Genomic DNA, 26,494 nt, shown 5'->3' on the forward strand with positions numbered 1-26,494 from the left:
ATTTAAGTCACTGCCTCGTTTTAGTACCTCTACTTTACACACTTCATTGTATCATTTGACTGTACTCGATTTAATGTTGAATGTTTTCATTCACGGCCACAGTTTTAGCAGGTTCACTTTACCACTTCAGTTGTATCATCACCGCGTCAACTGTGCAATTTTGCTCAATTCCACTGGATCGGAATACGGCAGCAGCCACTGTTGCGACAGCGGAAATTTGTAGTCCAGAGCCACTGCGCATGTCACTGACCACGGCGTGGCGCCATTGGGAGTTGCAGGTGAAGAGCGCCACATGACGTCGGTTTATACGCAACACAAACAACAATGGCACACTCTGTGTGTTTACTGCTCTGTGAGTTTTTTTGAGAAGGTTGCTGGCGACGGACGAAACACGGCTTGAGAAGTACAGAGTACTCGGGGAATTCATACAACAATATGAAGACGAGAAGACACAAGCTGCTACAGACGAAGAGACAAAGCATGACAGTAAGCTAATGTTAGCTCATAAGTAATAACTGCAGGCGCCTCTATTAAGTATTAAAACTGTGGTTGTCAAAATAAAGGCGTTAATTTAGATTAATTAATTACAGCACCTACTGATCGATCTACGTTCCGATCCTCACCTATGGTCATGAGATTTGGCTCATGACCGAAAGAAGGAGATCACGAGTACAAGCGGCCGAGATGAGTTTTCCTCCGCAGGGTGGCTGGGCGCTCCCTTAGAGATAGGGTGAGGAGCTCGGTCACTCGGGAGGAGCTCAGAGACGGGTTGCTGCTCCTCCACGTCGAAAGGAGTCAGTTAAGGTGGCTCGGGCATCTTTTCCGGATGCCCCCTGGACGCCTCGCTGGAGAGGTGTTCGGGCACATCCCATTGGGAGGAGGCCCCGGGGAAGACCCAGGACACGCTGGAGGGACTACATCTCTCGGCTGGCTTGGGAACGCCTTGGGGTTCCCCTGGAGGAGCTGGGGAGGTGTGTGTGGATCGGGAGGTCTGGGCAGCTTTGCTTCAGCTGCTGCCCCCCGCGACCCGACTCCGGATAAAGCGGAAAGAAGATGGATGGATGGATGGATAATTACAGCACCTGTCACACTTTGCTCCATTTTGTTTAGATGTCAGTGACTTGGTCTGTAAATGAAGACGCGTTTCTGAGCACAATAAATGTGTTGGATGTCAATACTTTTTATAGTGAAGTAACTTGCTTTGATAACTATTGTTAAAATCAAACGTGGGAGTTTGTGCGTTACCGACGTTAATGCACAAAATGTTTAATTCGGTTTTAATGACTTAATTAACATCATCACTGACTCGAACAGGTTAAACGCATTAAACGTTTGTTTTTCCTCCAGATTTTAAAGGCGTCATATTGTGCAGAAAGAATCAGCCTCCAAACTCCCACAATTCTCTTTTTATAGACATTCTTTATAATACAGCCTTTTAGTGTCATTGTACACATAAATACAATGAAATTTGTCTGCATTTAACTCATCCAAATTCCAGTTAGACACTTCTCCCAATTTAAGATCAACTTTACAGCTTAATACCTGCTTGATGTCTAACAGAAATAACCCACATCCTGTTTACCAGATTATTAAATGCCCCAAACACACATTTTTTTTAAATATACCTGCAATTAAATGATTAATTTAGATTAACTAATCACAAACCCTGTAATCAATACATTATTTTTTAATAACCTGACAGCACTAATTAAAATATGTATGCTGTGTGTGTGTGTTCAGATGGTTTTCTCAGAGTCACCGCTGCAAAGGTTCATGCCAGCAGAATGGGACACCTGTCATTTGCTGGAGGTTTCTTCCTGTTAAAAGGAAGTTTTTCCTTCCCACTGTCTCCAAGTGCTTGCCACAGGGGGTCGTTTTGACCGTTGGGGTTTTTTCCGTAATATTGTATGGCTTTTGCCTTACAAATATAAAGCGCCTTGGGGCAACTGTTGTGATTTGGCGCTATATAAATAAAACTGATTTGATTTGATTTGCCTTCACGTTATACACCGGTTATGTTTCACTGTGAATTTTGAATAAATTTTTTCTACTTTTTGCTAAAATTTCTCCACTTTTGTGTAACATCAATTTGATTTGTAAAAGTTACCAAGGTTTACTGATTTAAATTAAATGCTAACAGTTTGAAAAGCAGTTTAAGCAAAATCCAGTAGTAAAATAAGTTTTACATTTAATGGGGTCATAAATGTAAATGGAAGTAAACAGACAGTAAAACTGGTTGTTCAAAATATCGAATAAATTACTTCTGGTTTGGTATCAGTCATCCAGCAGAATTATACACCACAGTACAATAGTTTGTACTGTATTGCACAATCTATGTTTTACTACGTTCATATTTACCACATTCGATATTTCAATTAATTTTGATCACTTTGACCCTTCATAGATGACACTGGATACACCAAAACCACCAACATTTCCCAACTCTACTCAAAAGGTTAGCCTGGCATGAGCAGTTTCAAAGCTGTGAGGCATATACAGGGAGCTCATTATCCACATGTAAAGTTGCTAGAAAACACTGTTATCATGAATTTCCAAAGGCTGTAACTTCAAATGTTTGCAAACTGCAGACCTAATATTTGGCATTTCACCATAAATTTGTAACAGGAATAGCATAAAGTGACAGAACAGAACTGAGGGGTGACCTGGGAGCCCCTGGGTGACTTGAGATGGAATGACCCCACTTTGTTTCATTTTCTGAAGTCTGTCAGGCATAAATGTTGGTTGAGGTGGTTCAACTGAAATTGAAATTGAGGTGGTTCGGCCATCAGGTGAAGATGCCTGCTGGTCGTCTTCCTAAGGAGGTCTTGGAGGCAGGGCCAACTGTCTCAGAAACACCTTGGGCTCTTGTGGGAAGAGTTACAGGACTTGGCTGAGGGTAGTGAAGTGTGGGAAGAGCTGTTTGCTCTGCTACAACCATGACAAGTGGCTGAAAAGGAATGAAATGTGCCAGATTATCCATGCATGTGACTTTTCATCTGTAGTCCCTGGCAGGCTAAAGGTGAAACACATGGATTAACACACACACACACACACACACAAAAGATGGGGTCCATCAGATTGCAGGCTCAGAATTTGCGAGATCCCGGCTCAGCTGTACTGTGCGGAGTGGAGGCGGAGTCTGTGGATTCCTTGCAGTAAATTCTGGTGTTTATCGGGGATGTGCTCCGACGCCGACCCTGTTCAGTGCTTGCATGGACTATCGCTGGTCCTGGTCCTTCTAGTCATCCTGTAGGGTTATGAGATGTGATGATGGCCGGGTGTTTGAGGGTCATCCAGCAGGCAGTCCAAAGTCCAGTCATATCCCTTTGAAGATGATGGACTGGAACGGTTTTCCTTCATATGATGATGTTTCACTGAAATCCATACAGGGGTCACCAAACCTGTTCCAGGAGGTCACCTGAAGTGCATGTTTTCCATGTCTACCTGCTGCAACCTGCTGACTGGTTAGGCCTGGCATATCCTTGCTTCTGATTGGCTGAGCATACCTGACTTTGTGAGTTACCAATGGGTGGAGCAGGGACAACTGGACAACAGGCAGGACAGGTGACCTCCAGGGGCAGGGGCCGTGACCCCTGTGTTATAAGACTTCCAAATGTGCTGACACTTACCTCGGTGTAACAACGACAGCCGGTGTGCACAATGCTGTTCCAGATCTCTGCTCTCTGAGTCAGTCTGCTCAGCAAACGAACCGTCTGTAAACAAAGAAACATGAACAACATAATCTGCTGCATCATGAACACACAACCTAAAACACACTGTTACAGCATGAGCATGGGCCTGGACACTGCAGTGGACACTCCCTCATCTTTACCATCCAGGACCCAAGGCAGGGGTCCAGTCCCAGTGCTGTGCGGCTCACACCCAATACGTCAGCCAGCGACCACATCCATGTGACTTTGAGTCAAAGGGGCCAATCAGCAAACCTCCCTCTTCCAGCGAGAGACAGCAGAAGCCCTTGAGCTTTAGCCTCCTTATTGGAGCATCCACCTCCCATGTCCAACGTAGGTTACACAAGCATGAGTATCAGCAGTGCTTCTTATGCAGCTTGTGTTCATTTTCACACAGCATGGTACCAGCCAGAGACGCCCCAGCACATGTTGGAGTGGTGGTCGGGGTAGGGCCAAGGGGAAGGGTACAAAAGAGAACTGAGACTGGGCCTTAGTTTCACATACTTTTAGCCTGTTAGTTGTTGGAATGTGCATGTCTAACTGGATTCAATGAGTTTTACAACTCAGAACAAAGAGATTCAGGTTCATTATAAATCATAAACGTCCCGTTACCGCGAGGGTCAGTGGCAGGGGGTGGGACCTCCCTTGAATGCCCACGGGGACCAATAAGGGAAGAATTTTGCAAAATAAGGTCCACCTTTGTTACGTCCATGAAGTGTTTTCTAAAACTGTTTGTACCCATTGTTCTTGGTTCTGAACTGGCGGATCTCATGTGTGAGAGAAGTTCTTCAGAATCCAGGCCTGATTCCATTGTGACTTTGAATAAATTTAAAGTGCGGAATAGTTAGTTTGTACTTTGTGAGGGACAGTGTTACAGTAAGAGTGGGAGAGTTACAAGTGGTGCTGTTTGACCCAGATGTATAACTGTTCCCAGTGAGGTTTATTTGAACCCGCCTGGTATGACAACAGACTTGTTTTTGTACAATCAACTAAAAGGCGCCTCTGTACGGTGAGCAGAAAACCTGTTATCAAATTTCTGCAATATTGATTTCTGTGAAATTAACACTGGTTGTGTTAAAGTGGCGGTCTGTGTCCAAAATCTCGTCATTAACTTTGGACGATGTTACAAGTCATGGTGGAATTTTTTTTCTTGCCCTTTTCTCTTCTCTAATATTTATGGTCATTTATTATTTGGGGAAAAGTTTAGCTGTTTAGTTGTCCAGCTGATGCCCAGAAGTGGAGGGTTTTGGAAGCGGAGGAGTGGAGTGTCCTCCTTGCCGGGGGTGCAGTGCCCCAATGAGAAACAAATTATCGAGGAGTGATTCGCCTTGGTAATAAGTACTGACTGCTTGTTATTTTCTATATGATGTGGGTGGCTTGTGGTTACAGAAGTACGCTGGCGGTGTGTTTTCCAAATAACTTTAGGTGTGAGGAAAAATTCCACCATTATTTGGAATGCCTCTGTTCGGATCTGTGGGGGTAATTTGGGAGTAGGACGATAAAAAGCTATTTTAGGACGGTGATTATCTGATTGACAAAACAAATATTGGGGCCGGTGTGAACACGAATGAAACAGTCCTTTGTGTAAACTCACACCCAAGTCCCATGTTTGGACACTGTGTCACTGTCTAATGAGATAGGCCTCTGTGTGATGAATATGATTGTTTTAAATGTTTAGAATTTCAATGCATGCAAAATTCTACCTAAATAATGTTAGTTGGGATCTATGTTTGTGTCTTAACTGTGATGTTTTAGGTTGATTATTTTTGTTGAGTTTTGAGCAAAATTTTCTGTTTTTTATGTTTTAGTTTGTTATGGCCTGCTAACTTTGTATTTTTTGTTGTTTTAACATGGATTGCTGCCGTGACTGGTACAGCTTTTCTCCAGTCAGACAGCGACGCTGATTTACGATCAGTAAAGCGCAGGCTTCTGCTGTGAATTCCACAGGGCATGTTAAATGAGCGTTAGCTGCTAACTTAGGCTAAAATAAAGGACGCAGATACATTAGATAATACAGATTGCTATTGATTAAGCGCATAGTATCTAGCATCTGGCATAAAACTACCAATGCGGATCTAGCTGAATCCGCTGTGGCAACCCCGAACAAAGCAGGAGCAGCCAAATGGACAACAACAGTATTAGTGATTTTCCAGAGTTTTTTGTTGATGTGTGTGGGAAAAGCAGCAGTGATTGAGCAACATCAGTCCACATGATTGAAAAAAACGAAACAGCTGAAAAAGATAGTTCTGTCCAAGTTTATTTCTTCCGTTTGGCGGAGAGCCCATTTAACTTGCTTTACGGATGAGGGACAGAGACAAACAGGAAGCCATGCAGGCTTTCTACTTCCCTTTTGGATTTTTTGAGTGTTCTGTGGGGTGCTGCCATCTGCTGGTAATACACTGTTAAATCTTATTTGGTTATTTATTTTTATTTTGTCATTTTTGATTTTCCAAATTATTTTTTTCGTTCAATTAACGGGGCAATTAAATTTTATATGGCAAACAATTACTATTTAATTAATTCTGTAATTAAAAACATTTTAAAATAATACCAATAATCAAAACAATATGTCTTTTTTTGTGGTGGTGGTGGTCAGGGAGAAACATGAGTCAGAAAATGATGGATGAATGGCATAATGTCCTGAAGGGACTCTGGGTACATGTTATTAGAGACTCTTAAAATAATGTTGAAAAATGTTGCCAACTGCAGATGAGACAACAGAGAGAAGGAAGTATGAGAGATTTGTGACTGAAATGCAAAGGAGGAACTATGGGGTAGAGATGTTAAGAAGTCTCATCCAGATGTGGAAATATTGCATAGCTGTATGAGGGAGGCTATGAAGGAGACACGGGAGCTTGAAAAGGTGATGCGAGAGGCCACCAAATGGAAAACACTTCAGAGAGAGGGAGCACACAAAAATCAGATTGTCTAAATATCTCCATGAGTTTTAGGTATGTCTGTGAATCAGTGGTTAAAATAAAATGCGACCTGTTTCTTCTCCGGTGACATAAACCACTGTGAATACACAACAGAATGGAAGAACAGAGGACATACAGTAGTGTTCAGAATAATAATAGTGCTATGTGACCTAAAAGATTAATCCAGGTTTTGAGTATATTTCTTATTGTTACATGGGAAACAAGGTACCAGTAGATTCAGTAGATTCTCACAAATCCAACAAGACCAAGCATTCATGATATGCACACTCTTAAGGCTATGAAATTGGGCTATTAGTAAAAAAACAAAAGTAGAAAAGGGGGTGTTCACAATAATAGTAGTGTGGCATTCAGTCAGTGAGTTCGTCAATTTTTGTGGAACAAACAGGTGTGAATCAGGTGTCCCCTATTTAAGGATGAAGCCAGCACCTGTTGAACATGGTTTTCTCTTTGAAGCCTGAGGAAAATGGGACATTCAAGACATTGTTCAGAAGAACAGCGTAGTTTGATTAAAAAGTTGATTGGAGAGGGGAAAACTTATACGCAGGTGCAAAAAATTATAGGCTGTTCATCTACAATGATCTCCAATGCTTTAAAATGGACAAAAAAAAAAAAAAAGAGACGCGTGGAAGAAAACGGAAAACAACCATCAAACAACCATCAAAATGGATAGAAGAATAAGCAGAATGGCAAAGGCTCACCCATTGATCAGCTCCAGGATGATCAAAGACAGTCTGGAGTTACCTGTAAGTGCTGTGACAGTTAGAAGACACCTGTGTGAAGCTAATTTATTTGCAAGAATCCCCCACAAAGTCCCTCTGTTAAATAAAAGACGTGCAGAAGAGGTTACAATTTGCCAAAGAACACATCAACTGGCCTAAAGAGAAATGGAGGAATATTTTGTGGACTGATGAGAGTAAAATTGTTCTTTTTGGGTCCAAGGGCCGCAGACAGTTTGTGAGACGACCCCCAACGCTGAATTCAAGCCACAGTTCACAGTGAAGACAGTGAAGCATGGTGGTGGCAAGCATCATGATATGGGCATGTTTCTCCTACTATGGTGTTGGGCCTATATATCGCATACCAGGTATCATGGATCAGTTTGGATATGTCACAATACTTGAAGAGGTCATGTTGCCTTATGCTGAAGAGGACATGCCCTTGAAATTGGTGTTTCAACAAGACAATGACCCCAAGCACACTAGTAACCAGCAAAATCTGGGTTCCAACCAACAAAATTAATGCCTCACAGATGTGAAGAATCATGAAAAACTGTGGTATACAACTAAATACTAGTTAATGTTTGTAGCATCAACAGCAGATGCTACTATTATTGTGAATGCCCTTTTCTACTTTTTTTTTTACTAATAGCCCAATTTCATAGCCTTAAGAGTGTGCATATCATGAATGCTAAAAAAAGCAGTTTGAACATAATAGTTTTGAGTTTGTAACGTCAACAGCAGATGCTACTATTATTGTGAACACCCCCTTTCTACTTTTTTTACTAATAGCCCAATTTCATAGCCTTAAGAGTTGTGCATATCATGAATGCTTGTCTTGTTGGATTTGTGAGAATCTACTGATCTACTGGTACTTGTTTCCCATGTACAATAAGAAATATACTCAAAACCTGGATAATCTTTGTAGTTCACACTAACACTACTATATTCTGAACACTACTGTATGTGGTGCATCACGACCAGCTGGTGTCTTTCTTCAGTCACCGACAAATCTGTTCCAAATCGTTATAACCCCGATTTAAATCCTCTGCGCCCCACCACCATATCCGGATGTATCAGATTCTGGGGCCGTAGGCCATCTGGGACAATACCCTGTGTTGTATGTTCAAAAGGGACTTTTGGATGTCCGTCATGATGAGAGGAAATCAACATGATTTGGATCTAATATTGATGGACCCAAAATCTGTACAAGGACAGGTGTGTGATGTACAATCACAGGATAGGCGAGGTCAATACAGGCCATACTAGGGGCCACATCTTAGATCAGACAGAACGGATGCCGGTGTTGCAACGTGGTTGATGAGTTAGGAATAAGTGGGATTGAGTCTGTTCAGGAGGCCGTAGAATAATCAGAATCCTCAACATCAAAGTCACGTACAAAGGAGGTAATGGCTAATATTCATCGGCACTGGAAGTAACTGGCGGTCTTCGTGCTCTGGGTCCAGTGGCATCCACACTTCGAGAACCGTTTCTGGGGTATAAGTATGAGGTTGAAGTGGACGACAGTGATGAGGACATTTGAAAGAAACGTTCAGAGGAAGAGGTACGTAAGACACCCCTTGGGTGCCCAGGAAACATCCACCAATGTAAGGGGGGGGCCCCCCTACCGGTGAATTCAAATCATTAAAAAAAGGACAGGGAAAACTGTGATACTCAATCACGTGCACATCAGATGCCCATATTTCAGACACAGAAAGGAGGTAAGACACAGGTCACCTACAGGGACCTTCTCCATGGCTGATACATGCATGATGAAATCTAAATTGCCACCCTTGCATGATGGGGCAGTAGGGTGGATAGATCAAAGTCAAAGTCGGCTTTATTGTCAATTCTTCACATGTACGGACATACAAGGATTCGAATTTCATTTCTCACCTTCCCTCGTTGATGACAGGACACGACATTTCGACAATAAGGACAGAAAAGTGCACAAGTATTTACAGTGTAGTGTATGAGGTAATAGTAGAAGTGGAAAGTGCAGAGTAGTGCAAACCAGTATTTGTAGCAGCAGCAGATTTTTGTTTAAGACACTGTGCTAAGTGTGTGATGGTGATAAAGTGAATCAGTGCAGGACATTGTCACAAGCAACAGATCATATATATATATGACAACACTGATCTGAAGAACATATCACCGCAAAGTTGGGAGAGCGAGGGGTCAGCGTCTATACGCGCCGCCATCTTGATGAATATTGTTTTTTGGAATTGTGCACTGGTTATATCCCAGCCATGGGTGATTTGAGGAGGTATTCACTGCATGTACCAGTATGGGAGAACTGGTTGATATTGAGGAAGCGTGTCAAACTACAGATATCCCTGATGAACATCCGATGCATCACAGGTGAGAGTGTTATGGACTGAACTGCGGAGACGGTATCCGGTGAGGATGAATCCGGCGGAGTTGCAGCAGATTGTTCCAAATTCAGGAGAGCAGTGTATTTGATGACAGTAAGGACTCTTTGGCAGCAGAAAACTGGGACTGATCCCAGAAAAGTGAGCCAGTCTTACAACTGTTTAGAGGGAGTGTGGAGAAATCGATGTCAGATAGGGTGAAAAAGATGCTCTTTGCAGTGGTTGGACTAAACAAGATGACTGAGGCCATGTGGGCGGCACACACTGTGAAATATGGACAATGATCTTCAGGAGAAAGAGAAAGAGGCCAGAGAATTGTCTGATCTTCAAAAGCAACTGACTAAACTGATAGAGAGAGTACCTGGCAAGAGTGCCCCCTGCCACCTCGATCCCTTGTGTTCTTCCATCGCCTTAGCCGAGAATGGCACAATATGGAGGAGGGAATAACTGGTTCAGGCCTCCTCAAGGAATGCAAGGGGGACGCAGACGCCCACCTGGATTTAGAATCGGAGGACACCAAGGGATAATGGAGGATGTTTCCTTTGTGGATTACTGGGACATGGGCATGTGCTTGTCCATTGAAGGGGGTGAGAGGACAGGTACCGGTTTATGGATACTCTCGGTATCCTCCTCACTGCTATACCTCAGATATCGGGCCAGGATGATCAGAATGGTTATGGTGTACCCTGGCCGGGGACTGCTTGGCATCAAGCCCCAGGTACACAGCAGATGCCACAGGGGTGCCCAGATGCCCACACAGGTAGCTTTGAAGAGGAATTTTTGGAACCAACTGTACAGGTGGAAATGAGGGCAAGGTCCACGTATGTTGGTTGACACTAGAGCTAGGTATTCAACACTCAAAGAGTCATTGAAGCCATCTATGATTACCGTACCTGTGGTGGGTTTCTCAGGAAAAGAACAATGGTGGCCCATGTCAAAACCTGTTCAGGTGGAATGGGAAACGTTAAAGTTCTTTTCTGCTCTCCTTGGACTGTCCAGTCAATATATTGGCTAGAGATATTATAGGAAAACTCAAAGTGTCTATTATAATGACGCCAAGTCGTGGATGTGACCTTCCCCAATGAAAGGGGGTGAGATATGCCACTATGAAACATTATTGGAAAAATCAGTTGTTACAACGGCAATTACTGGCTGATGAAAACTCGGATTTGGTGACCGTATGGTGGGGACTGGGAAAAAATTATTTTGATACTTGATTTCTAGCTCAGTTTAGGGCTTGGGAAAGGTGGACTGATGTGGTGAGTCCATTGGATCTGCCTTCAGATCCTCCAAATGTTACTTTTAAATATGAGTTTGAGAGCAATGAGAATTATGATGTGTTGTGGACAGATTGGTTGGCATTTGATTACAAATGGGACAAATTGGAAGTGATTACACAGGACATCTATGTGGGCAAGGAGGGAACTGCGGTTGCGGTGATCATACCTGCCCATTGATGGAGCTAAATGCTCTGGGAAGACATCAACTCCCCATATTACCTTGAACGTGGTACAGGGAGGTGAGGCCAAAACTTGGGTCCCATGATGAACGATGTCTGGAGGCCACTGATTGGGGTCATACACAATCCAGTAAGTTGTTGTTTTCCCCATTCTACTGGTACTTATCAGATATTGGCCTCTTCTTGAGAACCTTCGCACTACGTTGAAGTCCTGGAATTGGTTCCTGGAAAGAAGCATTGGAGTCAGACTCGTGGTAGGGAAAACACAGATCATCCATCAGTGGAGCGGTTGCTGAATCACTCCCATCAGGGTTATGGTCAGCTGGTGCCTTGGATGTTGAGAAAGTGGATGTTCCTCCATATAAGGTGGAACTTCGAGAGGGAGTCATAACGTTTGGCAGCGTCAATATCCCCTGAAGATTGATCAGGAAAGGGGATTCCAGAGGACAACTGAAGGGTTGTTGGAAAAAGGGAGTGTTGTGACCTGCCGATTCAAAATGGAACACACCCATTTTGCCGGCTCCTAGCCAAATAAACGTGAATATTGTATGGTTCATGATTTGAGGCTGGTTAACAAACCGGTGGTACCCTCTCTCTATGATACACTGGGGCAACTGTTTGTTGTGATTTGGCGCTATATAAATAAAATTGATTGAATTGATACACCTAATCCGTACACTTTGCCTCAGTAATTTCAGAATATCGTGGTTCACAGCAACTAATTTTGTCTAATGCATTTTTTCGATCCCTTTGGATTATGATTCTCAAGATGTTTTCACTTTTACTAATTTGGGAAGCAGTATACTTACACCAGACTGCCACAAGCGTTTGTGGACTCACCTTCCATATTCAGTTATTTTACAAAAAAAGAAACTTGCAGAGTTGAGCCTGCCTGAAGGTTAAACCATTCTACAGTATGCGGATCTTTTGTTTGCTGCTACCAAAAGTGAGTTGGATATTGGAAGCTCTGAGTTGGTGTTGAGGCACTTACAACCCCTGGCAAAAATTATGGAATCACCGGCCCTTGGAGGATGTTCATTCAGTTGTTTAATTTTGTAGAAAAAAGCAGATCACAGACATGACACAAAACTAAGTCATTTCAACTGGCAACTTTCTGGCTTTAAGAAACACTATAAGAAATCAGGAAAAAAAATTGTGGCAGTCAGTAACGGTTACTTTTTTAGACCAAGCAGAGGGAAAAAAAATATGGAATCACTCAATTCTGAGGAATAAATGATGGAATCATGAAAAACAAAAGAACGCTCCAACACATCACTAGTATTTTGTTGCACCACCTCTGGCTTTTCTAACAGCTTGCAGTCTCTGAGGCATGGACTTAATGAGTGACAAACAGTACTCTTCATCAATCTGGCTCCAACTTTCTCTGATTGCTGTTGCCAGATCAGCTTTGCAGGTTGGAGCCTTGTCATGGACCATTTTCTTCAACTTCCACCAAAGATTTTCAATTGGATTAAGATCCGGACTATTTGCAGGCCATGACATTGACCCTATGTGTCTTTTTGCAAGGAATGTTTTCACAGTTTTGCTCTATGGCAAGATGCATTATCATCTGAAAAAATGATTTCATCGTCCCCAAACATCTTTCAATTGAGGGATACGTCCCAATTCAGATCAGGGAGACAGACACCCTCTCTACTTTTAAGATTAGGCTTAAAACTTTCCTTTTTGCTAAAGCTTATAGTTAGGGCTGGATCAGGTGACCCTGAACCATCCCTTAGTTATGCTGCTATAGACGTAGACTGCTGGGGGGTTTCCCATGATGCACTGTTTCTTTCTCTTTTTGCTCTGTATGCACCACTCTGCATTTAATCATTAGTGATCGATCTCTGCTCCCCTCCACAGCATGTCTTTTTCCTGGTTCTCTCCCTCAGCCCCAACCAGTCCCCAGCAGAAGACTGCCCCTCCCTGAGCCTGGTTCTGCTGGAGGTTTCTTCCTGTTAAAAGGGAGTTTTTCCTTCCCACTGTAGCCAAGTGCTTGCTCACAGGGGGTCGTTTTGACCGTTGGGTTTTACATAATTATTGTATGGCCTTGCCTTACAATATAAAGCGCCTTGGGGCAACTGTTTGTTGTGATTTGGCGCTATATAAAAAAATTGATTGATTGATTGATAAGAAAAGTGTCCAAAATATCAATGTAAACTTGTGCATTTATTGATGATGTAATGACAGCCATCTCCCCAGTGCCTTTACCTGACATGCAGCCCCATATCATCAATGACTGTGGAAATTTACATGTTCTCTTCAGGCAGTCATCTTTATAAATCTCATTGGAACGGCACCAAACAAAAGTTCCAGCATCATCACCTTGCCAATGCAGATTCGAGATTCATCACTGAATATGACTTTCATCCAGTCATCCACAGTCCACGATTGCTTTTCCTTAGCCCATTGTAACCTTGTTTTTTTCTGTTTAGGTGTTAATGATGGCTTTCGTTTAGCTTTTCTGTATGTACATCCCATTTCCTTTAGGCGGTTTCTTACAGTTCGGTCACAGACGTGGACTCCAGTTCCTCCCATTCGTTCCTCATTTGTTTTGTTGTGCATTTTCGATTTTTGAGACATATTGCTTTAAGTTTTCTGTCTTGATGCTTTGATGTCTTCCTTACTCTACCAGTATGTTTGCCTTTAACAACCTTCCCATGTTGTTTGTATTTGGTCCAGAGTTTAGACACAGCTGACTGTGAACAACCAACATCTTTTGCAACATTGCATGATGATTTTACCCTCTTTAAGAGTTTGATAATCCTCTCCTTTGTTTCGATTGACATCTCTCATGTGGAGCCATGATTCATGTCAGTCCACTTGGTGCAACAGCTCTTCAAGGTGTGATCACTCCTTTTTAGATGCAGACTAACAAGCAGATCTGATTTGATGCAGGTGTTAGTTTTGAGGATGAAAATTTACAGGTGATTCCATAATTTTTCCTCAGAATTGAGTCCATATTTTTTTTCCCTCTGCTTGGTATAAAAAGTAACCATTACTGACTGCCACAATTATTTTTCCTGATTTCTTATAGTGTTTCTTAAAGCCAGAAAGTTGCCATTTGAAATGACTTTAGTTTTGTGTCATGTCTGTGATCTGCTTTTTTTCTACAAAATTAAACAACTGAATGAACATCCTCCGAGGCCGGTGATTCCATAATTATTGCCAGGGTTGTATACCAATGTGGGTATAAGGTGTCGAAGGAGAAGTTGCAGTGTGCCAGGCAGCGTGTGACGTTCCTGGCAGGGTGGATTTGGGATTGATTACCAGGGTGGGGTATAGAAATTATGGTTCTCCTTTATTTTGGACTTTGGAGACAGATTTATTGATATGAAATAGGCGTGGCAGCAGCCGGAACATTGGTGCAACCAGATTATCGAAGCCTTTTCATTGGATGTGTCAGAAAAAAAAGACTGTTCATACTCAACATGGGGTGAAGGCATTTTCGAGCTCTCAGGCATTTACTGTGTCCCTGTATCGTACCCAGGCTTTGCATGATTTGTTGGAACAATCTCTACACATTTGAGGAGGTGAATGTAGTTGAATCACTTCTTCCTGGACAGGATCATGATTGTACTGCACACGACCGAGTTAGAGACAAAAAAGCAGATTAAGATACATGATACTGTTTTTCTTAACACTTGGTCGACCCAGATGTTACTCTTTTTGGTGATGGACACAGTCATTCAACTGTAGTAGCAGTGGTGTAGTGTAGTAGCAGCATATGTTGTGGTGGCACGATCAGTAGATGGATTTGAAATGGTGGTGGCAGATAAATTGTCCCTCTAGCTTCGGAGCAGAAAGCTGAACTGCAGACTTTGGTTGCAGCCTACTGTTATGCAGAGGTGGTGAACACATGTACTGATTCTGCATATGCTGTGCAAGTCGTTCATGTGGATCTGTGTCATTGGAGGAGAAAAGACGTTACCTGATCATGTTAAACATCTTGAATTGTTACTGGAGTTGTATCAATCGTTAGCAAAACCCAAACAAGCGGCCATTTTGAAGTGTAAAGGACACCAGAGGAATGATTCTGAGATTGAACGGGTTATGAAGCAGCTGATATTGCAGTGAAAAAGGCAGGAGGATATATCAGATGGTGGCTACTCAGGCTCAGGCTCAGACGCAAGGTGAGACAGAGTGGGTTGTGGCTGAACATAGTCAGGAAGACAGTTTGATAAGGTGGACTGTTTTGAAACCAAGTTGCTGTCACTTTCTAGGGAGCACTTGGACGTACTTAATGTACAGAAAAGAGGATGCAGCTCCTTCTAAAAACAAGGTTGGCTCAATAAAGGAGCCAAGAAAGGGGACGACGGCTTATGGAGGAGCCATGAGGGCCAACTGGTAGCCCCGATGGGGCTGTTGATGGATTTGTGTGAAGAAGCTCATGCGAGTTTCTGTGTAGGCTCTCAGTTGTCCAGGTGGTTTCCATAGTAGAGAAGCTTGAATCTTCGACTGGACTTGACGCAAGGACGTTTCTTGCTCACTAAAATTCTTGCTCTGGTAGTCTGACTTCTGTCTTGACTCTTGCAGAGAAGAATAAACAGAAGCCACAAAGCTAGAATTTTAAACCTAACCAGACCCCTCCTACCGAGAGGCAGACTGCTATAGGCTAGTGACCTAAACAATAGCCTAATTAGCACCGATTGTGCTCTAGTTAGCACCCTCCTAATGACAGGGCAGCTGTCCCTCCTAATGATGGGACGGACGCCTCTCCTGATGGCTCCCTTGACGACTCTCCTGATGACGTGAATGACTCATTACCATGAACAAAAGACTGAAACTGCTTTGTCCCCTGTTTACAATGGGGTACTCAGGTCAAAGCAGTTTCAGTCTTTTGTTCATGGTAATGAGTCATTCACGTCATCAGTAGTAGTAGTAGCATCACAAAGTAGTGATCCTCGCCCCATCTTTGCTTGTGAATGGCTGAGGTTTTAGGGATGCTCCTTTTACATCCAATCATAACACTCACCTGTTTCCAATTAACCTGTTCACCTGTGGAATGTTCCAGGCAGGTGTTCTTTGAGCATTCATCAACTTTCCCAATCTTTTGTTGCCCCTGTCCCTGCTCTTTTGAAATGTATTGCAAGCATCCAATTCAAAATGAGCAAATATTTGCACAAAAACAATGTACAACGATTGAATAATTTAACTAGAGATGCAGTGACCATATTACATGAACAACTGGCTGTCACTTCCTTAATGACCTACCAAAATCGATTGGCCCTAGATATGATTTTGGCATAAAATGGGGGTGTATGCTACATATTGGCCAGGAGTGTTGTACATTTATACCAAAGAATACTGCTCCTAATGGCGCAGTATCAAGAGTCATCTCAGGGCTGAAAATACTCTCACAGAACTGACTGAGAACCTCTGGGATCCAAAAATCCAATAGGTGATTGGTTCGAACGTCAATTTGGCAAGTGGAAGGGATTAGCAGCCTTGATTTGTTATCTCTTATAGTAGCAATCTCTGTATTGGTTCTGTGTGGTTGCTGCTGTATCTCTTGTATAAGACACTGCCTTAAGCCCCTTTCACACTGGCGTATTCGTAGAGCTGCAAATTGCAGCATTTAATTTCATTTAAATACACCCGAAATGCGCACGTACTCAGCCTTTTTCCGTGTTCATAGATCTTCCTGGAGCTACATGTGTTCACTTTTTAATGTGTGCACACAGTCACGTGTAGCCCTTGCCGCTATTTAAACCCAGTTCACTCCTGCCGGCTGTGCAGAACACGTCACTGCATTTTTTTTTTCTCAATATTTCATTCATTTAAAAGAAAAACAGAAAAGCAGAAATGAATATATTACAAGACAATGAATGAAAAGGAGCAGAGGGAAGAACAAGTCTTATATCTGGAAAAACTTGGAAAACAATGGACTGTATCATGGGTTTTTAGTTTCATTACTGATATGGCCTCTACTGGTGGTTGGCTCTCACTGCGGTATTGTATCACTTCCTGTTCCGGAGCACAACGGTGTTTTTTCTGTATCCGTTAGCTGTTAATCTGCGCAGTTAGATTGATCTAGTTATCTAGATTACGATTTGTTTCCCAGTGTAATCTTCACGTGCCTTAACTAAAGCACTCCTTTTCTTAAATCCTCCAAACCGTGACTATCCAGGGTTGGGACCAGGAGCAGAGTTGTAGTCTTACACACCTCTCTGCAGCTTCTCTCCCCCTGCCATCCCCTCATTACCCCATCCCCGTAGAGACGGTGCCTGCTCCCAGACTTCCAATAACCAGCAAAAATCTATTTAAGCATAAAAATTCAAAAAGAAAAAATAATATAGCACCTTCAACTGCACCACAGACTAAAACAGTTAAATGTGGTCTATTAAACATTAGGTCTCTCTCTTCTAAGTCCCTGTTGGTAAATGATATAATAATTGATCAACATATTGATTTATTCTGCCTTACAGAAACCTGGTTACAGCAGGATGAATATGTTAGTTTAAATGAGTCAACACCCCCGAGTCACACTAACTGTCAGAATGCTCGTAGCACGGGCCGAGGAGGAGGATTAGCAGCAATCTTCATTCCAGCTTATTAATTAATCAAAAACCCAGACAGAGCTTTAATTCATTTGAAAGCTTGACTCTTAGTCTTGTCCATCCAAATTGGAAGTCCCAAAAACCAGTTTTATTTGTTATTATCTATCGTCCACCTGGTCGTTACTGTGAGTTTCTCTGTGAATTTTCAGACCTTTTGTCTGACTTAGTGCTTAGCTCAGATAAGATAATTATAGTGGGCGATTTAACATCCACACAGATGCTGAGAATGACAGCCTCAACACTGCATTTAATCTATTATTAGACTCTATTGGCTTTGCTCAAAAAGTAAATGAGTCCACCCACCACTTTAATCATATCTTAGATCTTGTTCTGACTTATGGTATGGAAATAGAAGACTTAACAGTATTCCCTGAAAACTCCCTTCTGTCTGATCATTCTTAATAACATTTACATTTACTCTGATGGACTACCCAGCAGTGGGGAATAAGGTTCATTACACTAGAAGTCCTTCAGAAAGCGCTGTAAACTAGGTTTAAGGATATGATTCCTTCTTTATGTTCTCTAATGCATATAACAACAGTGCAGAGTAGCTACCTAAACTCTGTAAGTGAGATAGAGTATCTCGTCAATAGTTTTACATCCTCATTGAAGACAACTTTGGATGCTGTAGCTCCTCTAAAAAAGAGAGCTTTAAATCAGAAGTGCCTGACTCCGTGGTATAACTCACAAACTCGTAGCTTAAAGCAGATAACCCGTAAGTTGGAGAGGAAATGGCGTCTCACTAATTTAGAAGATCTTCACTTAGCCTGGAAAAAGAGTCTGTTGCTCTATAAAAAAGCCCTCCGTAAAGCTAGGACATCTTTCTACTCATCACTAATTGAAGAAAATAAGAACAACCCCAGGTTTCTTTTCAGCACTGTAGCCAGGCTGACAAAGAGTCAGAGCTCTATTGAGCTGAGTATTCCATTAACTTTAACTAGTAATGACTTCATGACTTTCTTTGCTAACAAAATTTTAACTATAGAGAAAAAATTACTCATAACCATCCCAAAGACGTATCGTTATCTTTGGCTGCTTTCAGTGATGCCGGTATTTGGTTAGACTCTTTCTCTCCGATTGTTCTGTCTGAGTTATTTTCATTAGTTACTTCATCCAAACCATCAACATGTTTATTAGACCCCATTCCTACCAGGCTGCTCAAGGAAGCCCTACCATTATTTAATGCTTTGATCTTAAATATGATCAATCTATCTTTGTTAGTTGGCTATGTACCACAGGCTTTTAAGGTCGCAGTAATTAAACCATTACTTAAAAAGCCATCACTTGACCCAGCTATCTTAGGCTAATTATAGGCCAATCTCCAACCTTCCTTTTCTCTCAAAAATTCTTGAAAGGGTAGTTGTAAAACAGCTAACTGATCATCTGCAGAGGAATGGTCTATTTGAAGAGTTTCAGTCAGGTTTTAGAATTCATCATAGTACAGAAACAGCATTAGTGAAGGTTACAAATGATCTTCTTATGGCCTCGGACAGTGGACTCATCTCTGTGCTTGTTCTGTTAGACCTCAGTGCTGCTTTTGATACTGTTGACCATAAAATTTTATTACAGAGATTAGAGCATGCCATAGGTATTAAAGGCACTGCGCTGCGGTGGTTTGAATCATATTTGTCTAATAGATTACAATTTGTTCATGTAAATGGGGAATCTTCTTCACAGACTAAAGTTAATTATGGAGTTCCACAAGGTTCTGTGCTAGGACCAATTTTATTCACTTTATACATGCTTCCCTTAGGCAGTATTATTAGATGGTATTGCTTAAATTTTCATTGTTACGCAGATGATACCCAGCTTTATCTATCCATGAAGCCAGAGGACACACACCAATTAGCTAAACTGCAGGATTGTCTTACAGACATAAAGACATGGATGACCTCTAATTTCCTGCTTTTAAACTCAGATAAAACTGAAGTTATTGTACTTGGCCCCACAAATCTTAGAAACATGGTGTCTAACCAGATCCTTACTGTGGATGGCATTACCCTGACCTCTAGTAATACTGTGAGAAATCTTGGAGTCATTTTTGATCAGGATATGTCATTCAAAGCGCATATTAAACAAATATGTAGGACTGCTTTTTTGCATTTATGCAATATCTCTAAAATCAGAAAGGTCTTGTCTCAGAGTGATGCTGAAAAACTAATTCATGCATTTATTTCCTCTAGGCTGGACTATTGTAATTCATTATTATCAGGTTGTCCTAAAAGTTCCCTAAAAAGCCTTCAGTTAATTCAAAATGCTGCAGCTAGAGTACTGACGGGGACTAGAAGGAGAGAGCATATCTCACCCATATTGGCCTCTCTTCATTGGCTTCCTGTTAATTCTAGAATAGAATTTAAAATTCTTCTTCTTACTTATAAGGTTTTGAATAATCAGGTCCCATCTTATCTTAGGGACCTCATAGTACCATATCACCCCAATAGAGCGCTCGCTCTCAGACTGCAGGCTTACTTGTAGTTCCTAGGGTTTGTAAGTAGAATGGGAGGCAGAGCCTTCAGCTTTCAGGCTCCTCTCCTGTGGAACCAGCTCCCAATTCAGATCAGGGAGACAGACACCCTCTCTACTTTTAAGATTAGGCTTAAAACTTTCCTTTTTGCTAAAGCTTATAGTTAGGGCTGGATCAGGTGACCCTGAACCAGTCCCTTAGTTATGCTGCTATAGACGTAGACTGCTGGGGGGTTCCCATGATGCACTGTTTCTTTCTCTTTTTGCTCTGTATGCACCACTCTGCATTTAATCATTAGTGATCGATCTCTGCTCCCCTCCACAGCATGTCTTTTTCCTGGTTCTCTCCTCAGCCCCAACCAGTCCCAGCAGAAGACGCCCCTCCCTGAGCCTGGTTCTGCTGGAGGTTTCTTCCTGTTAAAAGGGAGTTTTTCCTTCCCACTGTAGCCAAGTGCTTGCTCACAGGGGTCGTTTTGACCATTGGGGTTTTACATAATTATTGTATGGCCTTGCCTTACAATATAAAGCGCCTTGGGGCAACTGTTTGTTGTGATTTGGCGCTATATTAAAAAAATTGATTGATTGATTGATTACTGCCATGTATTTAGCCAAAGCTCTGTGGAAGTGCACTCTGTTCTCTACTGCACCGTGTGGTGCACGTCAGAAACAGAGTGATTTAACGTTATTAATTATTATTATTATTTTTTTTTTTATATATAATTTTCATTGTGTCCAGATGCTGCTGAGTCTGGTTGTGGCAAAGGCTGCTGTGAATGAAGCGCTGTGACTCTAAACTTTTAAAGCTCCGGTTGCTCCGATCAGTTCCGCTGATTTGATCAGACCTGATTGATCAGGGCATCTGATGAGCACACCGACATGCAGCGACGAGGCTTTTATTTTTTGAAGAGTCACAGCGCTTATTCAGGTTTGAGCAGACACACACACACACACACACAGAGAGACAGAGACAGACAGAGAGGCCTGCTGTTTCTGTTGTGTTTCTGGATTTCTGAGTTGAGGTATGATTCCCTGTTCTGAGCACACACACGTCCATCAGTTACATCAGCTGTTCAGAGCACACAGATGCGCTGCAGCTATGTGATCTTGTTCTCCAGCTTCACTCTGGATGCACTCAGTTTTTGGTTGTGTACAGGAGCACCGTGTTGCACAGACTTGCATACAGTAACGCTGCGCTGTGCTGTCCATCACGCTACACCAACGAAAATTAAATATGTTTATTTTCTTCCGTCCTACGTGCGTAGCCCTCAACATACTGCTGCGTAGGGAGAAAAAACATGATGTAGAGCTGCTCAACTCGGTGTAGACGATACACCACAATACCCCCCTCCCAATATTTCCCTGAAGAAGTAGTCCCATTGGTCTCCTTTCCTGAGGTAGTAGGCCTGGAAGACGAAGACCCAAGACTGATGGAGGAAGAAGATGAGTCGTTAGATACTTGCGTTTAGACTGCTTAGGCGGAATGTTTAGTTGTAGGAAGTAGAAGAGTCCAATTTATCAGTGGTTTTATTCTTTCTATCCTTTCCTTCTTTCTACTATTAATAAAGTGTAGCGTAGGATCTAGCTGGGGCATGGGGTAAGTCCAGGGAACCCCTGTTAGTCCTCCTCAGTGGAGCCATGTCAGTAGACACCCATGCCATCCAGGAGAGGCATGAGGACCCTGACATACAATTAGGTTTGTAATGTTTATTTATTTCAAGAAGCACCCATGACCGACACAAAATCAAGGGCCGAGATGTCGCCCGGTATAGCGGAGCCGGGACCCCACCCTGGAGCTAGGCCTGAGGTTGGGGCTCGCGCGCGAGCGCCTGGTGGTCAGGCCTTAGCCCACATGGCCCGGCCGGGCTCGGCCCGAAAGAGCGATGTGGGCCTCCCTTCCTGTGGGTTCACCACCTGCAGAGAGGGCCATGGGGGTCGGGTGCAGAGAGGACTGGGTGGCAGTCCAGGGCGGGTGGCCTGGCGGCCCGGTCCGCACTCACAGCCTCTGGCTGCTGGGACGTGGAACATCACCTCGGTGGGGGGGAAGGAACTTGAGCTCGTGCAGGAGGTTGAATGGTATCGACTAGAGATAGTCGGGCTCACCTCCATGCACAGCATGGGCTCCTGTACCCAACTCCTGGAGAGGGGCTGGACGCTCCACTTTTCTGGCATTGCTCACGGGTAGAGGCAGCGATCTGGGGCAGCATTGCTTATTGCTCCCCAGTTCAGTCGCCATGTGTTGGCGTTCACCCCGGTGAACAAGAGGGTTGTGTCCCTACGCCTTCGGGTTGGGGACAGGGCTCTCACTGTTGTCTCGGCCTATGGGCCGAGCGGTAGTGCAGAGTACCCGACCTTCTTGGAGTCCTGGGAGGGGTGCTCTGACTGGGGGACTCCAACGCCATGTGGGCGGCAACAGTGAGACCTGGAGGGGGGGGGGGGTGACTGGGAAGCATGGCCTCCCCGATCTGAACCCGAGTGGTGTTCAGTTGTTGGACTTCTGTGCTATCCACAGTTTGTCCATCACGAACACCATGTTCGAGCACAAGGGTGTCCATAAGTGCACGTGCCACCAGGACACCCTGAGCCGGAGGTCGATGATCGACTTTGTAGTCGTATCATCTGACCTTCGGCCACATGTCTCGGACACTCGGGTAAAGAGAGGGGCTGAGCTGTTGACCAATCACCACCTGGTGGTGAGTTGGATCTGCTGGGAGGGGAGGAAGCTGGACAGTTGCCCCTGGATTGGCAGACCCTGGATTGGTCCCTATGTTTAAGAAGGGGGACCGGAGGGTGTGTTCCAACTACAGGGGGATCACAATCCTCAGCCTCCACGGTAAGGTCTATGCCAGAGTACTGGAGAGGAGAATTCGACCGATTCAGTAGGAGGAGTGTGGTTTTCGTCCTGGTCGCGGCACGCTGGACCAGCTCCACACCCTCCATCAGGTGCTCGAGGGTTCATGGGAGTTCACCCAACCAGTCCACATGTGCTTTGTGGATCTGGGGAAAGCGTTTGACTGTGTCCCTCAAGGCGCCCTGTGGGGGGTGCTCCGGGAGTACGGGGTCCTTTGCTAAGGGCTATCTGGTCCCTGTACGACCGCAGCAGGAGCTTGGTTCAAATCGCCAGTAGTAAGTCAACCTGTTTCCAGTGCACGTTGGCCTCTGCCAGGGCTGCCCTTTGTCATCGGTTCTGTTCATTACTTTTATGGAGAGAATATCTAGGCGCAGCCAGGGTCTAGAGGGGGTCCGGTTATTAACCACAGAATATCATCTCTATTGTTTGCAGATGATGTGGTTCTGTTGGCTTCGTCAAACCAGATCCTTCAGCGTGCACTGGGGCGATTTACAGCCGAGTGTGAAACATCCGGGATGCTGATCAGCACCTCCAAATCCAAGGCCATAGTTCTCGACCAGAAAAAAGTGCCTTGCCCTCTTCAGGTCGGTGGGGTGTCCTTGCCTCAAGTGGAGGAGTTTAAGTATCTCAGGGTCTTGTTCACGAGTGAGGGACGGATGGAGCATGAGATCGACAGACGGATCGGTGCAGCGTCTGCAGTGATACAGTCGCTGTATCAGACTGTCGTTGTGAAGAGAGCTGAGCAGGGGGGGACAAAGCTCTCGCTTTACCGATCGATCTACGTTCCAACTCTCACCTATGGTCATGAGATTTGGCTCATTACCGAAAGAGCAAGATCGTGATACAAGCGGCCGAGATGAGTTTCATCCGCAGGGTGGTTGGGGACTCCCTTAGAGATAGGGTGAAGAGCTCGGTCACTCGGGAGGAGCTCGAAGTCGAGCCGCTGCTCCTCCACATCGAAGGAGCCAGCTGAGGTGGCCTGGGCATCTTTTCTGGATGCCCCCTGGATGCCTTACTAGAGAGGTGTTCCGGCGTTGTCCCATCGGGAGGAGGCCCGGGGAAGACCCAGGACACGCAGGAGGGACTACGTCTCTCAGCTGGCTTGGGTACGCCCTGGGGTTCCCCCGGAGGAGCTTGGGGAGGTGTGTGTGGATCGGGAGGTATGGGTGGCTTTGCTTGAGCTGCTGCCCCGTGACCCGACCTCGGATAAGCGGAGGAAAATAGATGGATGGATGTATGGATGGATGTCTATTTGTGGAAATTGTTTAGTGGTGTGGATATTGCTTGCCTTGGATCCGGGGTGCTGGAGGGGGACCAGGGTTGTGAGGGGGTTTATCTCCTGTGCCCATGGTCCTCATCCAGTAGACCTTGGAGGTTTATGCTTACTAGATGAGCAATATGGGTCCAGGTTCTCCCTCCACTGCAATAGATCTCGGGCGGTGTTTGCAGCTTGTCCAGATGTTTGGGGCTGGCATCCGGGATGCCACTCTGAGGTCTTGGAGGCACCGGGAAGTTGGACTGACATGACACTGTCATGTCAACAGGTGGAGTTCTTAGATACACTCAACAAAAATATAAATGCAACACTTTTGGTTTTGCTCCCATTTTGTATGAGATGAACTCAAAGATCTAAAACGTTTTCCACAATATCACCATTTCCCTCAATATTGTTCACAAAACCAGTCTAATCTGTGATAGTGAGCACTTCTTTGCTGAGATAATCCATCCCACCTCACAGGTGTGCCATATCAAGATGCTGATTAGACACCATGATTAGTGCACAGGTGTGCCTTAGACTGCCCACAATAAAAGGCCACTCTGAAAGGTGCAGTTTTGTTTTATTGGGGGGGATACAAGTCAGTATCTGGTGTGACCACCATTTGCCTCATGCAGTGCAACACATTTCCTTTGCATAGAGTTGATCAGGTTGTCAATTGTGGCCTGTGGAATGTTGGTCCACTCCTCTCAATGGCTGTACGAAGTTGCTGGATATTGGCAGAAACTGGTACACGCTGTCGTATACGCCGGTCCAGAGCATCCCAAACATGCTCAATGGGTGACATGTCCGGTGAGTATGCCGGCCATGCAAGAACTGGGACATTTTCAGCTTCCAAGAATTGTGTACAGATCCTTGCAACATGGGGCCGTGCATTATCCTGCTGCAACATGAGGTGATGTTCTGGATGTATGGCACAACAATGGGCCTCAGAATCTCGTCACGGTATCTCTGTGCATTCAAAATGCCATCAATAAAATGCACCTGTGTTCTTCGTCCATAACAGACGCCTGCCCATACCATAACCCCACCACCACCATGGGCCACTCGATCCACAACACTGACATCAGAAAACTGCTGACCCACACGACCCCACACACGCTGTCTGCCATCTGCCCTGGACAGTGTGAACCGGGATTCATCCGTGAAGAGAACACCTCTCCAACGTGCCAAACGCCAGCGAATGTGAGCATTTGACCACTCAAGTCGGTTACGATGACGAACTGTAGTCAGGTCGAGACCCTGATGAGGACGACGAGCATGCAGATGAGCTTCCCTGAGACGGTTTCTGACCGTTTGTGCAGAAATTCTTTAGTTATGCAAACCGATTGTTTCAGCAACTGTCTGAGTGGCTGGTCTCAGACGATCTTGGAGGTGAACATGCTGGATGTGGAGGTCCTGGGCTGGTGTGGTACACGTGGTCTGCGGTTGTGAGGCTGGTTGGATGTACTGCTAAATTCTCTGAAACGCCTTTGGAGACGGCTTATGGTAGAGAAATGAACATTCAATACACGAGCAACAGCTCTGGTTGACATTACTGCTGTCAGCATGCCAACTGCACGCTCCCTCAAATCTTGCGACATCTGTGGCATTGTGCTGTGTGATAAAACTGCACCTTTCAGAGTGGCCTTTTATTGTGGGCAGTCTAAGGCACACCTGTGCACTAATCATGGTGTCTAATCAGCATCTTGATATGGCACACCTGTGAGGTGGGATGGATTATCTCAGCAAAGGAGAAGTGCTCACTATCACAGATTTAGACTGGTTTGTGAACAATATTTGAGGGAAATGGTGATATTGTGTATGTGGAAAAAGTTTTAGATCTTTGAGTTCATCTCATATATTTTTACTGAGTGTATATTTGTGTGTTTAATTATTATGTTCTTTATTTGTTTTGGTATGAAAGTAGTTATTTTACTTAGGATTGTATTCTTAGTTTCACATACTTTTAGTCTGTTACTTGTTGGAATGCGCATGTCTAACTGGATTAAACCAGTTTTACCACTTGGAACAAAGAGATTCAGGTTACATTATGAATCATAAATGTCCCGTTACCGCGCGGGTCATTGGCAGGTCGAATGCCCACGGGGACCAATAAGGGAAGGATTTTGCTAAGAGGTCCACATTTGTTACATCCATTAAGTGTTTTATAAAACTGTTTGTACCCATTGT

At 44.0% G+C, this 26,494-nt stretch overlaps 1 protein-coding gene across 1 annotated transcript in view; it reads right to left on the reverse strand.

Annotated features, from left to right (window-relative positions):
• atrip (ATR interacting protein) overlaps positions 1-26,494 on the reverse strand; it is a 50,849-nt gene that overhangs the window by 1,987 nt on the left and 22,368 nt on the right. The window contains 1 exon segment of the mRNA XM_034164622.1: positions 3,630-3,713. Coding sequence (XP_034020513.1) covers positions 3,630-3,713 — 84 coding nt within the window.

Source organism: Thalassophryne amazonica, chromosome 3 (assembly GCF_902500255.1).
Source record: "Thalassophryne amazonica chromosome 3, fThaAma1.1, whole genome shotgun sequence".
Lineage (NCBI taxonomy): Eukaryota > Metazoa > Chordata > Actinopteri > Batrachoidiformes > Batrachoididae > Thalassophryne > Thalassophryne amazonica.